We start from the raw sequence: 16,217 nt of genomic DNA, 5'->3' as shown, positions 1-16,217 counted from the left end.
GTCATGACGTCACTACGTAAACGGCAAAACTTTATTTGTAATGAATTGTTAACAGATACCATGAAAATGTGGTAACAATCTACTAGAAAAAAATAACCTAACTATTTTAATGTTGTATATTGTATGTATATATTTTCCATATTTTATGACGAAGTACTTACATTGACTTACCAAAGTCCGTGCCGCAACATTTAGCTGTTATGTTGCACGTAAGTGCAGACTGCCAGCGGAAGTGAACTCAGTCCCAAGTATAAACTTTTTATTTTTATGTATATATATATATTTTTTAATTTCCATAACTTTTTTGAACATTGAAAACTACAAACACTCACAGAGTATAATACAAAATTCGTACGTCAATTAAAATAAAACTGAGTGGATTCCCAAGTCGAAAGTTCAGGTTAAAAACAACGCCCCCACCCCCCCCCTCATATCTATGATCAAGGTCTTTCAAAGACGTTTTAGAAGCAATTCTTCCTAAATGTTGTTTTTGTACTGTACATTCTCTTATCAATTTTAGTCACCTACTTTTAATTTATTTACTTTGCTTTTAAATATTGTACTTGTAATTATGTGAAGCACCTTGAGTTACCTTAGGTATGAAACTTTATATAAATAAATATTTTTTTTAACTTGTGTGTATTTACCTCAACTTGTTTTTAAATATTCAATTCTGGTTGTGAATTATTGAAGGTGCGTTTGTGGATCAGCGAGCACGTGCATTTCTTTTGAGACAAATGTCACACAGTCTAAGATATTCACGCACACGTTCCGAACATCCTGCTAAGAGGCAGTGTTGCTGTCTCAACTGAATTGGAATGAACAAAAAATTTTTTTAAAAGAGTGCTTGCTCTTATTCATTTGAATGGACCAGACGAGGTGTTTGCTGCTCTCAGATTTTTAGCCGTAGCTTCACTATTTCATCAATTGGTGCATCACTTAAAGGAACACAGACATCTGACAGCCGATTACAGTGATGTCACGGCCCTCCACAGCCTGTAAACCAGGTTGGAAAAGGATCTGAGGACTGGTTCCATTTTAACCGCAGTGGAACCCATAGTTCAAACCAAACAGTAGTATGAAACACCATTTAGCTGATTTAGCTGCACACAAATGGAACACGCTTCAAACAGAAGTGAAGTCAGCCCCAAGTGTGAACGTTTTCAAATCCAGTATAAAAACTATTGATTTTTTGGCATGCAGAGGATTGAGCTCTTTTAAAATCTTTTTTAATCTTGTTCTTCTTTAGTAACCTGTTTATTTCTGTACTTTGTTTTTAAATGTTTTTGTGCTTTCAATCATGTAAAGCACATTGAGTTCACTTATATAAATAAAGCTGCCTTGCCTTACTTGCGTTTTATTCTGCGTCAGCATCAGCTCAAAGTGGTTCATCCATTAAAAGACATGTACTATTGAATACAGCTGAGAAAGGTGTAAGTGGCAGTCTTGACAAAATATTGGGCCTAAATTGGAAGAAGTGCTTGACTCTCCCCTGAGGAGAGTGCTGACAACAAATCAAAAGGCCAGAGGTTCACATGCAGGTCAGGACACAGTCTGAATTGGGAACAGTGTTCTATTATATGTTAGATTTTTTTTTAAACATTAAAACTGATTCAACAAGACAAGATGATTATGATGTGATCTTTACTGACAACACAACAGCAGGGAGTACTTCAAGCAGAGACTTTTTTTTTTTTTTTTTTTTTTTAAACTTACTGGTACAATCAATCAGTGATGGTGGGGGGCGGTTGGTTGCAGACATAAGGTGGATCCCAACCGCAGGGAAGCAGGCAAAGCAGAAGTTCAGGGGAATGTCCCAAAAGAAAAAAAAAAAAGAGCCAGGGTCCCAAAACAACAAATCAACGTCAATCAAATCAAATCAACAAAAGGATGACTCACCACCCGAGCTGACAGGCAACAGGGAACCAAACAAACTGTCAAGGCAACGAGGCATTCCTGCTGGCATGAGCGCATTGAGAGACCTGATTGGCTGACACGAGGGGAGCAGGGCTGATGAGAGCAAGTGGAGACAAAGACATAATGAGCAGACAGGGATCACAGAAAAAAAAGTCAATCACAACATGGGAAAGTAAAATGTGTACTAATGCAATGCGAAACCAAAATACAGACCATGACAGCATTGACAACAACCTACCTCTAAATGTTCATCACACTTTATGCGCATTAGCAAAGCAACACGTTAGTTAGTGTGGTTCTGCTTTTAATCTAAGAAGGAAATGGCATGCATGGCCCCCCGATAGGAAAAAGATTACCCACCCATTCTACTGCCGTGTGTCCATTGACAACCGCATACACAATTGTGGTCACGAAGGAAAGTCGCGCTTCACTTCATTTTAATCTCCAGCTGTGAGCACTTTGTGCCCTGCAGGAATGGGCTGTGATGTTCCCAAAGGAGAAAAACTGAGCTCCTTAAAAAGCTCCACCATTACCTCTGCCTTTCTTTGTCATTTTGGGTGCTCACTCCATTTTCTGCTTGACCTCTTCCTCTCTGATGTACATATAGAGAGTTGTGTCTTAGCATGGGGAGCATTCATTTACTCAGTGTAAACGCATGGCGCACATTAAAAACTGCCCTAGGTGGAATCCTTTTCCCAAGTCAGTGATCTCGACACCTGCTCATGGATGATATGTGTGTGTGTGTGTGTGTGTGCCTTTGAGAGGAGGGGCACTCAGTCGACATCTCGGAGAGAGACAGAATGAGGACGTCACAGGTGAATGCTTTTGCTCAAGCTGACAGGTTCATGCACGTGCTCTCTCAGAGGCATGGAATCGTGCCTCGGACAGACCTCTCGCAGACATGCGCATAGGGATGCATGTACACGTAGCAGGCTATAGCTAGCGTGACAGTGATGGGGAAGAAAAAAAAAAAAAAGGATAATTAGGGATGTCAATATTCACGTTAGTAAAAGTGCCTTAATAATCATTCTGCTTATAATGTAATTTTTTTTGGCATATCAGGCATATCACATGCGTTTAAAAAAAAAATAGAAGAGCTTTAAAGTGAATTGAAGACAAAAACCTGGTGAAAACGCACAGACCTGTGACTGAATTGTGAGATTTAGCTATCATTACATTCCTACTACTGATAAGATATTTTTAGTAGGGGAGGCAGTTTTTGCCTAGTGATGTAATTTCAGCCCATGATTAAATTGTTAGGAAAAAATTGGGCTTGGGGCTAAACTTAGTTGCCGACCCTGTCCTAGTGGCATAAGGCTGTCAGAATGTGACACATCACAGTATTTTACCTATGCGCAATTCAGACACCCAATTTCTTAAGTTCAAAAACAAGAAGTGCAGCGAATTCCCGGGGTCCGCAGCTCCTCTTATAAAGTTCCTTGAATTTTAATAAAGTCAATAAAATTGAGTTAAGACATTTGCGCAGAATAACGAGTCCAAAATCAATCGGCCAGCAGCTCACTAGCGTGAGCTACCATCAAAGACCTGAACCTATCAAACGGCTGCGGAAAGATGTTTTCTCTCCGTTGCCTTTTGTGGGTGTTTCTGTCATCATCGTGTGCCCCATATGCAGCTGCTTGCTCCTCCGTACTGGCTTCTTCTGGTGCAGCAGAAGTAGTTGGTCATTATTGCTGTAACATTTTCTCCGGAGACTTTGCTTTGCTATCAGTTTCTGCATTTTCTCAGGTGGCTTACACACACACACACACACACACACGCACACACCAACCTCTGCGGGAGACAGCTGGCTCTCCTGCAGCAGCACTAACAAGCATAAATAGCCAAGACCCATCTCCAGCATAGGCCGGTCAATATCTGACAGTGCACCATGATGTGTGTGTGCCAGACAATGAGCGGTAAAGAGAGCGAAAGAACGCAACAGGCGGATTATCATAACGCAACATTCTTTGATTCCATGAGGTAACCACTAACCACTATTTTGACTTGAGAGGTTACGGCTTTGAAACTTGGCTTATATCACCATCATCCTGTGTGGAATTTGTTTTCCCCCATGCAGTTGAACGTTTCCTGATAGCGTTATGACAGTTAGGAATTCTCGGATGTTACCTACACTCTAAAAACAGTTGGGTTAAAAATAATTCGGAGTCAAAAAATGGACTGATCCACTAATTGGGTCAATTTTTTGAAGTTGTTTGGCACAAAATACTGTACCAATTTTGTGGGTTGTTTTCTGCAAAAATAACAGAGAAAGTTGGGCCAAGTTTATCCAAGTAGTGGATCGGTTCATTTTTGACCCTATTGGTTTTAGAGTGTAAAACATTACCTGCAAATAAAGATTTTATCCAGGTGACGGTTTGAGCCAGGGAAAAAATGTAGGCTAAAATATTCCCTTTAAATTATTCCTTATGGGAAAATCTGTTGAAAAAAACTGTGAAATTAGAACAACCTGGAAGTCAACCAGAGACACCAAACAGATTGTGCAGGATTCAATGTGTACGCTTTGCAAACGTCGTTAGAAAGAAAGAGATATATTAAAACTATTTTGAAAAAAAATATCATATAGATTGTAAAACAGTTAACTGATTGCTCCTAATTCTCAAAAAAACTGAGAATCGAGCTAGACAATAAAGTGTTGTTATTAAATGGGGATCCGCTGGCAATCAAAACTAATTACCTTGTGTGAATACTCTAGCCCCGAACGGCAATCTTAACGTCATCAAAACAATGCAGAGAAATTGCACTCAGCTGCACACCCCCAAACACACATTAAACTCACCTTTTGTTGACAGCGATGAGCCACTAATAGCCTCATTTTTAAGGCTAACTGTTTTGTTCTGAATTTTCATTTCCTCCAAGTTCATTTTCCCCCCATCAAACCATGCTGTTCGGCCTGTCAGCTCTGAAAACACTGTTGCCAGGGTTAGAATGGGAACATCCCAAAAATGTCCTGCAGGTGGAAATGAACCATAGTAACACCTAGGCCCAACATAAGTGAACATCTCGCTCTAGGTGGCTGATTTCTTAATTAACTCAGTTGCTAATTGTCCAAAACGAATTGTAAATACTTCTCTTTAGTCATCTATGCACAGAACCAATGGCAAAACAAAAACCCATGAAACCAAATGCAGAGTTGACAAACAGCAGTGCCAAGATAATAGTATAACATATAATAATATTAGCACTTAAACTGTGAAAGTGGCTGCTGATGAATGCTAACCACATGCTGTTTCAGATCTGCTGAATGCATAAATAAGTGTCTGTTTACTAAAGTGCTCCTCGTTCCACCTTAAAGGTGCTGGTGATCAAAGGCTGTCTGCATTGCTTCCAAGTGTCAAGAAAAAAAAAATGCAGTGGATGCACATCTAACGGGGTCGGTCGGGTGAGAACCTGAGAGCGAAAAATGTTTGAAGCAAAAACCTTTTAAAGCGGCTTCAGAAAAGGGAAAAGTTATGCATGAGTGAAGAGTGCCCCAATTCCTGCTACCAGCTGTTATTGGAGCATCTTATTCAACTCAAATATTAACTGGGTAATTCTTGCTCCAAGAATACTTCTGAGCGTTTTGCTTCAGTGCTTCCTTTTCATTTTGAAAACCAAATTGACCAGTATCAAGTGCACGCCGAGAAGGAACAGTTGAGAAAAGTTCAGTGGCTCAAGTGTATGAAGGATTAGCGTGGTGTGGAAAAACTTGGGAGCACTTACCTCAAGACCAGAGCTAAACTCTATCAAATGATATAAAAAAAAAAAAAAAAAAAAAAAGCCCTTTCCTCCGCCCTGACAAAGAATGAAATAAAGTTTTACAAGGTGTAAAAGTTTGCTCAACAATATTTTTGCCGTCACCTCGCCATGCTCATATTTCATGACAGTTTAGCAAAAAGCAAGGCTATTTGTTGTTATAACGGTCTTTCCCCCAAATATTCTATTTATGCTCTATTGACCCAGTTTATCTGTTAAGGCTGACTAAAGAATGAGCATAACAGTACATCTGTCACCATGAAAACATGGGCCCATCCCTCCAATGCTACGCATCTCCACGTTATTAGCAACCTCTCTTGGACTAGAACGCCGCACTGTCACCCCATGCCGACATCAAAGTGAAATATAAGCCCCGCCCCCTCCCCCCCCATCGTGTTTTGACACGCCTAACTGCCTTGCCGTGTAAGTACATTAGCTTTTATCAGCGGAAGGAGCAGTTATGTACAAAGAACCGTCATGCTACATGTTCCCACAAAGCCTGTCAGACAAAGATGTTACAAGTGTTGCTTGTCAGCCGAGGTGGAGGGATGGAAGGCGCCGGCATTAACTCATTCATTGCTATTGACGAATTTTGTTGAATGATTGTCAAACACACGGCAGTGGTGTAGAACTGTACTGAGAGCTGTTTCTCACACATTGGTGATCTCCTTAAAGCGGAAGTCAACCCAAGCATGTTTTTTTCAAGGATATGTTCCCAGCAGGCCCACTAGTTGATAAATATTGCGTTTGTGGAATAAGTATTTAATCCACTCATTTTTAGCCATCTCTGGAGGCGGCCATTTTGTCTTCTGTCGACTGAAAATGACATCACAATTGCTCACAACGACCAATCATGGCTCAGATTCAGAAAACAGGTCAGTCAACAGAAGACAAAATGGCCGCCCCCAGATATGGCTAAAAATGAGTGCATTTTGCTGCTTATATTCCACAAAAGCAAAATTAATAAGTATGCCGTGTTTCAACTAGTGGGCCTGCTGGGAACATATTCTTGAAAAAAATATGTTTGGGTTGACTTTGGCTTTAAGCTAACAAAAAAGCCCAATATTTGAAACACTTATGGATCTCAATCTGAACAGTTACTTCTTCCACTACAAGCACAAAAATAAATATGTTGCTCTAATACCTATTCGACAGTGTCAACCAAAACTGAAAATTACCACCTTTAATTGCAATTTAACACACCTCTTATTTTAGATTATTGGATTGTGTTCCTAATAATTACAGTCATCTTTGCTTTCATGAACACATGCATATTACCGAGAAAAATGCAGTCTGCCTTGAACCCATCACAACAGTAAACACAGCGAACACTGGCAAGCAGTTGGAATCCGTGTTTTGGTCAATAGATATCACACTTCCGGGGTCCGGGGTGATTTTGGTGGTTGATGGTGCTTTTCTGTATTCTCTCCAGCTTTGTCTCTTCACATATGAGAAATCTGACATCTCAATCTTAGGTTAATTTAGAAATAAGCATGACTGAGCAGAGAAGAGATGTGTTCTACTTTGACGGATAAATGCTAGCGTGGCTAGCTAGCTGGCGCGGCGTAAGTAGCTACTCAAGCCTTGAGCCGCCGACTACCCGCATTAGGCGTCGTAAGAGATGCGCATGCGTCCAGAAAAGCAAAACGTTTATGGACAGCGGTGAATTCTCTGTTTTACTATTCCATGTGTTTTGATGAGGCACAAAATGCGATGTGAAACCGATTACTGTAGATATCGGAAAAGTGCACCGAGACACTGTAATCTTTGTCTACATCAAATAATCACTTCAATTTTGCAAAAAAAAAAAAAAAAAATCAATGACATTTGTTTGCAAAGAGTCTTTTTTTTTTTTTTAATTTCTCCTTTTGTTCAAGTACGGTCCTTTCTCAGCAGGGCCATTTAAGAAGCATGGATACACAATAACACACAACTCGCACCAGAGCCTGAGCATCTTCAGGTAGGACTTCTCTTTAGTCTCATCAGGGGAAGGACGGGCAGGGCGCCAGGGAGCCGCGGTTTCCACGATTAGAGCAAGTGAACTCAACTTCTGTTTGTACACCATGTCTGTTTTCTTTTTTTTTTTTTTCTTTTTTTTTTTTCTTTTTTCCCCCCTGCAAACATTGGTTGCGCTTTAGTGACACGGATATCTGCACATAAAAATTATATATTTATCTTCATATATTTATAGATTTGTCATCCTATATCAACAATCCATTCTAGTGATTTGACCGTGATTAGCAAAACCAGACTGACTGTCGGTAGGAATGCCTTGCGTGGACACTGATTTGTACAGAAACACACACACGCACGCACAGACGCACGACAGAGGCATACGCACGCTACTTCACACATGCATGCATAAATACGCTCACCCGAGTTAATGCGTCTACGCACAGGCCACGCATTCTGTCACCTACATGCACACAAACGCGCACTCATCCGTACACGCGCCCGCAATTGCTCCGCTGACACGAAGGACAGCTCTGCGCTGCACACCTAAGGGAAGTTACCCACAATTCCCAGCAATATCCAGATCAGGGGCACGGCAACATAAAAGTTACAAACAGCAGAGCGAGACATCCAGTCAGTGTCTGAAAACCGAGACAGAATGTCCCTTTAAAGTCATCCGGGATTGATCCAAGAGAGGTCAAAGTTTGGCAAGGTCTTTCTTGTCCACTTGAGTTTACATTGGATTGTACAATATTTACTTCTGCTGAAATGATGATACCTCCAACTAAAGACAAGATGAACCTTCCCAAACACAAACTGTGCTTGGCAGTGAAAACGCACTCTCTGCGTGTGTGCATTTCCTTTTTCCACCCAAATATTCGATTGGATGACGGTCGACAAACGCAAATACTGCAAAAGCGGGATTGTGCCGACTTCCATCATGGTGACGAAGTCTGCTTCTTGTGGTCTTGTTTCATATCTTTTTTTTTTTTGTTGCTTTTCTTTTGAAAAACAAATCATATCTTGCGTTAAAAAAAAAGAAAAAAGTGCGCGCACCGTTACATTTGCAATACATAAAATGACTTCTTGAAAAATCTAAAAAAGTAGAAAAAAAAAAAACCCAATGACATTGCGTTCAAATAAATCTTGAGGCTTCCATAGGCAAAAAGGCAACAACAACAACAACAAAAAAAAGGGGCAAGCGATAGAAGCAGTGCTACGTTTAGGTGAAGTAGGAAAGTTGCTCGTCATGTCTTACGCGCTTCCATTCTTCCTGACCTCCCCAAGAAGCCTTGTGCAAGTCATCCTCACCTGCTCTCGCCTTCAACAAAAGGTCAGGACTTCTCCCGCGAATAAAAGCTCTTTACTCGTTCGACCTCCATTATACGGTCGTCCCTCGCTCGCCTCCTCTTCTTCTTCTTTAGTCATCTCCCAGTGCCTTACTCTTTGCTTTCTTTCTGTCTTTCTTTCTTTATTCTGCCCACTACGTTTTGGGCCTTAACACACCTTGCACTCACTCGGTTGAGCGGGGCTGAGATTGAAGACATAAAGTGAGCGGTGGTTTTGAAAAGAAAAAAAGAAAGAAAATGCATGCACATGCATTGTTTGCCACTCGACCTGACTTCCTTACTCTTGCTTTTGTTTCGAGAGAGCATAAAATGTCCTTGTCAGGGGGTTCAAGATTACTATGCAGACTTGATGTGCTTGGAAAGTAAAATAAAAAATCCCCTCCACACACAGAGACACTTTTTAACCCCTCGTTATCATCATCATCATCATCATCAACACCGTCAGGCTAATTAGACCCATGAGTCAGGCGAGGCTGGATAGTGGCTGGTCTCGTAGTTCAGTTCGCTGTACGGCCGCGATGCTGAATAGAAGTCTACATAGTTGCCGGTGGACTTGAGGCCCAGGTGCATGCGCAGGTCCTCCCGTGGGTCCCGGGGAGGCCCGGCGGTGCTGGCAGGCTGCTGGGGTTGGGCCTGAGGTTGGGCCTGCGCTTGGACCTGCGGCTGGGGCTGGGCCGGCGGAGGCGGCGGCGGCGGCGCTCCCTGGTCCTCGTAGAAGGCCTCGTCGAAGCTCCTGCTCTGGCTGTGAGGCGGAGGCTGCGGAGGCAGAGGCTGGGGGAAGGAGGGAGGGGGCGGGTAGTGGTCGTAGTCTTTTAGCACGGCTGTTGACGGACTGTCCTGCTGAGGCTGCGGGGGCATGGTGCAGGGCTGAACCGGGGCCTGCCGAGGATGCGGTGTCGGGGAGGCGCAGTGAAGGGGGGGGGGTGGAAGGTGAAGTGATGGGAGAGAAGGCTTTCAGGCAGCGTAGGAAAAGCAGGGTGGGCTGCGTATTCATTTTAGCATGCGCATCTATTGCAGGATTGACGTTTCCATGCTCCCAAAATAACGTGAAATAAAGTGTCACTTTTTGTCCCTTTTGGATCTGTTGACTTGTCACACGTACACAAACATGCACTCTACTTTCATATAATAATAATAATATAATAAATGAATAGAAGGTCAAGAATTCAACAGTTTGTGCACCATGGTTTGATGCTACAATCCAATTCATTCCGCTGCTGCTTCTGGCGTGTTCACCTTGAGCACCAGGAAGCGGTCTATGACAATCATGCAGATGCTAACGGAGACGAGTAGTATTTATTTTTCTACTAATACGTATCACTCACAAGTGACTCAGTAACGTGTTGTGATATTAGTCATTTATTCTAAAGGATAACGTTTATATGGCCCCTCCGGGGAATGGAGACCGGGCACCTCATGAAGCACGAAAACACATGAATTGAAACTGGCGGCCATTATAATTGCACCGAAATGTGTGTTTTTTTTTTTTTTTACTTCAAAAATTCATGAAAAACTGGGGATTCACCAGCAATTTGCATTTTCCATCAAGAATGGAAGTCGCCCCCCCCCAATTTCTGTGAGTAGATGAATCCGTGATTATGTTGGGGTCCACTGTTTTGTTATATTATTTGCCTTCACTGAAAAGAATGGCGTGTTACATTTTCTCAATTTTATTTCGTCAGGTGGTTGCACGCAATAAAATCATCTGGATCAGATAATTTTTTAAAGTAGATGTATAGTTTAAAAATGTACCTGGATCCAGATGATTTTATTTCAGTATACATGTTTTGCTCCACTGTTTGTGTTAAAATATACGTTATTTCTAAAACTACGACAATCGATGCCAACCATTAGCATGTCAATGTTTTTTTTTTTTTTTTTAATTGTTTATTTGCATTAACGTAATCGGACTTCCCGAAGGCAAAGTTATGTGGTTGTGGTGACAGCAGCCTTAACCTGAGAGTGGCATTCAACAGTTTGAAGTCTCTTTTTTGAGGAACTGGTCACTATTTGTCAAACTTATTGTGAAATGAGTGGAAATAAGCTTACTGCCACCAAATACTGCTCTTAAGTTTTCTTTATGACAGCTTGTATCTCGACAAACATGTAACTTGGGTGACTTGTATCTCAAGGCATCGCTGTCCCTTTATTCAGCAAATAGCGTATAGGCTCATTATGTATTCAAGTATAGAGAATATTAGGCATTTATTTGATAATGCAAGGCATTGAGTTGAGATGAGGCTTTTATTCGTAGGATGAAGCTGGGCATGCTTCTGCCGATTACTATTAGCATTGTTATGCCTGTGGTACAATGGGAATTTTTACTTTAGCAGTTTTTATTTTTGTGGCTTTCATTCTTCATTCATATCAATAAGTCCTTTCTGTTACAGGCGGAACTAATACAGACATGTGGAAAATTGTGGCTGAAGCAAACTAATCCAGTGTATGAGCCAAAAGCACCCTGTCCATGTGAAATGAACCGAACTGTTTTTCTTGTAGCCAACAGAGTTACAGTAATGGTAATTAGAGCTACACTGTCTTTTTTTCAGAGGGAAAAAGGGGGAAAATTTAAGGAGAGGAATTTTGTACAACTAATTGATGCATGCCGTTTTTTTCACAACAGGAGCCACTTGAGGAATTCGATATGAGTGAGAACTTTTCAAATTGCATCCAGATATTATCTCTTGACAACATATGAAAAAGTGAGGACATGCTATTTGACAGGGTGTACAAATGCAGTAAAAACATATTTTGTCCTATTGGCTCACCTGGTTTGGCTTGATATCATCATTGGTGGTCAGGTATGAATTTCGGAACAATGTAGATGTTCCACAGGACACTTGAAAGGGAAAAACAGATGATTAATAATGACATTTACAGGTGGCGTGCCAATTTACTCCGCTTTTTTTTTTATGCTGAAAAGTACTCTATTCCAATAGAGTTCAAGGAGCCAGGATTAAAAGAACCACAGAAAAGATGCAAAAACATATTAAAGTGGTTATATACTGACAAACAAAAAGAACAAAGAAGAACTCTATGCATGGAGTGTTACTAAAAAAAAAAAAAAAAAAAAAAAAAAAAAAAAGAAGACAATGCGAGTGGCTGAAAAGAAAGACTGACTACACGCACACACACACGCACGCACGCATACCCACCTGCCATGCCATCTTTCCGGGATGTGTGCTCGCCTTTGTTGCTATGGAAACCAGCATTGGTTGCTGTGGAATCGTAGTCCATCTTGCGTTCCTTCAGACTCATCATCTCTCTTGGAGAGGCCGGAGCGCTTGCTACACACAAAATAATGAGGACAGCATGTGAATTCACAATCCCTCTACATGGTCATATTTGTGCACGCATGAGCATTCCGGCCTTCCGAGGTGCGTAATCATTATTCCACATTTACCGTGTCAGCATATACCGGAGGATCACCTGCGAAACACTTTCACACAAACAAACTGCTTATTTGACATTGTTAACAAATCACTCGCTCACTCACTCACTCGCTCGCTCACTCACTCACTCACTCACTCACTCGCTCGCTCGCTCACTCACTCACTCACTCGCTCACTCGCTCACTCGCTCACTCGCTCAGCAATGTAATCCACTTATAGCATATTCAACGTGCTTACTCAGTCCCTCTTATCTTGACACATGGGATTGCCAGAATGCTGCCTACCTGCCTGCCTGCCAGGCCGAGTATCAGCCCCCTCAGTTTGCTTAGCTAAACATTCCTGTAACTACTCCACATATGTGTAGTGCATTAATGCACTGCAAGATTAGCCAGGGTCTTCAAAGTGAAGGACACTCTAAAAATACCCAGTCTGGAACAGTTCAGTCTGACTTTGCAGGTAACTGTGCGGCTGCAGTGGTGAACAACTTTACTGCATCATACCCAGAGGTTTTATTTAGCGATATTATTTAGCTAGAGGGGCAAAAAAAGTGGAAAAGGACATTAGCGTAATCGTCACACTGCAGCAAACTACGAGCACAACATTAAACGTATTGCTTATTGAATGGAGCAGAATGCCCCAAAACTCAACTTCGCACAGAATTTCTGGAAACATGTGCATGGTGCCAGATTAACTCCACAAGTGTGTGTTTGGGTTCTTTTTTTGCGTTTGTTTGCGATGCCACCGCAGAAGGGTTCAGTGATGGCAAGGGAAATGTGTAATGATAGCCATAAAACCAGCCTCTCTTAACTTCCCTTTATACTTAGTATATGCCAAAATAGATCAAATATTGTTAAAAAAGTGCCTATAGATTAAAATAGGTTTTATGATGCTGACAGTATCAGGCTTTACATTATTTTCAATGGGAAGTGAACATATATTTTATCAGTCTGCTTATACGAACACTCTCCCTTTGTACAAGAGGAAGATTTTTCCTCATTTCAATGCAAGACTCCAAAAATCAGGATAAAAAAAGAATGCCTTTGTTCTCTTTGGCGTTGCTCCTCTATCATGATGACAGCAGCAAGGCAAAACTACCCAAATAGAATAAAGCTTTTGCAACTGATTTTCTGAAGTGTCTTTAGAAATTCTCTTTCTCTATTTGAACACAAAAGGACAACCTATTATGGTCCAAGTCCTCTGTGCTTGACATTTAAAAGCAAAAGAAAAATTCAGCGCCTCTTATCTACCTCCCAGTTTTGACAAGAGACCGTATTGGATGCACACACAAGCTAAGCGAGGCCAACTTTAATCAAACAATACCGCTTTAACTCGTTAAGAACATTACAAAGAAATACGGTAGATTGGGGTGGCCAACACAATGCCGTAAAAACGACCCACTCCATTATCAATAATAGCCACAAAACGGATGACCACTCTACCACAACAAAAGCCACTTACACTATCTGTCCACAATATTAGGAACAGCTACACTGTCTGGGCACAATATACAGTCATGAAGTCCAGGTCTTTCTAATATTTTGCTCCTTGGTTTGCTTTGCCTGACCTTTTCCCAAATGTGGTCTTTGGGATTCTCATGCAGTGCTGGCCGGCAGCCACCTAAGAGTGACTTATGGCTATTTTACTACTTATGTACTTGGGCTGGCTACCAACAGTCTCGGGCATTCTGCTGGGAAAATGCAGTGAGATAAGGTACAAGCTATTATAGATGACATGTACTAGTACACTGAAGATACTCGCCAAGCGAGCTAAACGACAACAGAATGACCAAAGTTACAAAACTACACTACTAAACATCAGATTATTCATATTGACCACAACTATTTGGTTACAGAGAGTAAATCTGCACAAATACAGAAAGATTTTTAAATAACATAAGATAAAGTTATAGGCCTACGTTTCTTCTCATTTTTCCTTCATCTTCCTGTCTAAATTCCTTGTACACAAATGCACACACAGAGTTTCATTCTACTGTTGCCAGAATCATGTTGCTAGCTAAGTGCTATGTTAGATGTTGATGTTTGCTGAGGGCAGACTGAGTCGTGATGACTACCTTTGCTGGCAAATTTTTGTGTTAACTTTGGGATTTAATTTGTGCAGTAAACACCAGAGGTCCTCTGTGAGGACTCAATATTTTCAGAGGTGAGGATTCCGTCATCATCACTAACCTTGTCATGTCCGAACGGACCTCACACTTCATCATTGGCGGACACCTGCAGTTTTGCTGATGAGAGACGGAAACGTGACCCAGCAGATAGCAGTATGCACCATAGAGAGAATCATGAGTTCCTAAGGCTGACTAGTTAATGACCTAAGAAGAAATAAAGTAGCTTTGAATACAGAGACAGTTTTACAGAGAAGTTCTTATGAGCTAAGTTTTACATTTCTATTTTTGGAAAGAGTGGGGTTAGGAGGTTGTGAAACGGTATTTTGTAGAAACACACTGCATTTCAGGAGGTGGCAGTAATGCTCCAAAGTTGTTTGCCAGCCGGTAGAAGACAGAAGAAGAAGGAGAAGAAAAATGAAAAGGAGAAGGAGAAGAAGGAGGAGAAGAAGTACAAGGAGAAGAACTAGAAGTAGTAGAAGGCAAATTTATTTGAAGAAAAAAAAAATCACTCATTTATTGTAATGGCGACTTTATTTTGGTTTGCACAAGCGTTTTAATCCACCATGATCGCAACAATGTGACACGGGATTCTGTTTGAGGTAAGCAAAACTTTAAAGTGAAACTTTTAAGAGTTAAAGCGGCAGCAGGCTCCTACTTAACAGTTCCATAGATTGGCAAACACATGTACTGTGTGTGTAAAGCTGTTTGAGCAGCAAACGTTATGATGCACATCGTGCACTCCATTTACCATTTTAATCAAATTGGTTCAAATAATATATGGATGGATTTTTCATCTTTAGGTTCTTTATTTTTTTTTCCCCCCCTCGCAGATTGACGATTGATGGACTGGCGGACCTTTGATGTGTACTGACGGAAGTGCAGTTAAAATAACATGACAGACGATTACGGTTTGGTCCGGCTTGAAAAAATGACGGATTGACGGATGACGGACCGGCAAACTTTAGTAAAAATGCCCACCTCTGCATATTTGATCAAAGTATCTTTCTCAGTGACTAGCCATATGAGGCTAGCAAACAGCGACGCTCCTACCACGCTACTGAGAAACTAGTGATGTCGCCACAACAACCATTTCCCCTGAAAGTTTTGTAATCAGTCACACTATGTGGAACTTATTTTTTCTTCAAGCAAAGATGAATTTACTTGAGGATCTGTGAACTTGGGCAACCAAATAGGCATGTGGCCCGCGACCAGCTTTGGCCACCTCTCAACAAGATAAACACAAAGAGAAAAGGGCTTTTCATACTTTTTCCCAACACGGAAAATATCATTTGACACCCCTGGGGTCGATTCCTTTAAGGTGAGTGCTGTGACCTAACACCCGCAGAGATGTTGCCATCACCCCTGGTTACAGTGGCAGTCTAGCTGGGAGACTTGTTCTATCAGTTCTAAACACAGCAGGATCCCCACGGCGTCTATGGTGGACGCAAAGGTCTCCTTCTCCCTTCTGCCTCCCTGCCAGCGACACTGCCTGACACCTTCCCCGCTACCTCGTTATGTCTTTTCCCCCAATCCCCTAACACACGCGCACACACACACACTCTTTCACTCCACCGTCATTACCCCTTCTCCTTTGATCCGTCTCTAGGGGACCAAATCATGAAGCATATGCAGGCATAAGATACAGATGCACATTCATGTGTGTGTGTGTGTGTGTGTGTGATCAAACGGAGAAGGAACAAGAAAGAAAGATTACTGGAAGAGTACAAG

General features: G+C 41.5%; 1 protein-coding gene across 3 annotated transcripts in view; it reads right to left on the bottom strand.

Moving 5' to 3' along the window:
* Positions 1-9,358: 9,358 nt before the first annotated feature.
* ctnnd2a (catenin (cadherin-associated protein), delta 2a) overlaps positions 9,359-16,217 on the bottom strand; it is a 211,176-nt gene continuing 204,317 nt past the window's right edge. For 2 of the 3 annotated variants that reach the window (XM_086021036.1, XM_086021037.1), the window contains exons 23-25: positions 12,128-12,259; positions 11,741-11,811; positions 9,359-9,851 (exon numbers count right to left, since the gene is read on the bottom strand). In XM_086021036.1, the coding sequence (XP_085877162.1) occupies positions 9,423-9,851; positions 11,741-11,811; positions 12,128-12,259 (632 nt within the window). In that variant the 3' untranslated portion in view covers positions 9,359-9,422. The remainder of the gene's footprint in view (positions 9,852-11,740; positions 11,812-12,127; positions 12,260-16,217) is intronic. The other variant, XM_086021038.1, reaches the window with a different exon arrangement.

Source organism: Filicampus tigris, chromosome 21, assembly GCF_054856515.1.
Source record: "Filicampus tigris isolate MCC_2025a chromosome 21, RoL_Ftig_1.0, whole genome shotgun sequence".
Taxonomy (NCBI): domain Eukaryota; kingdom Metazoa; phylum Chordata; class Actinopteri; order Syngnathiformes; family Syngnathidae; genus Filicampus; species Filicampus tigris.
Note: the sequence above shows the minus strand (reverse complement) of the source record. Positions and strands in the feature narration are given on the sequence as shown.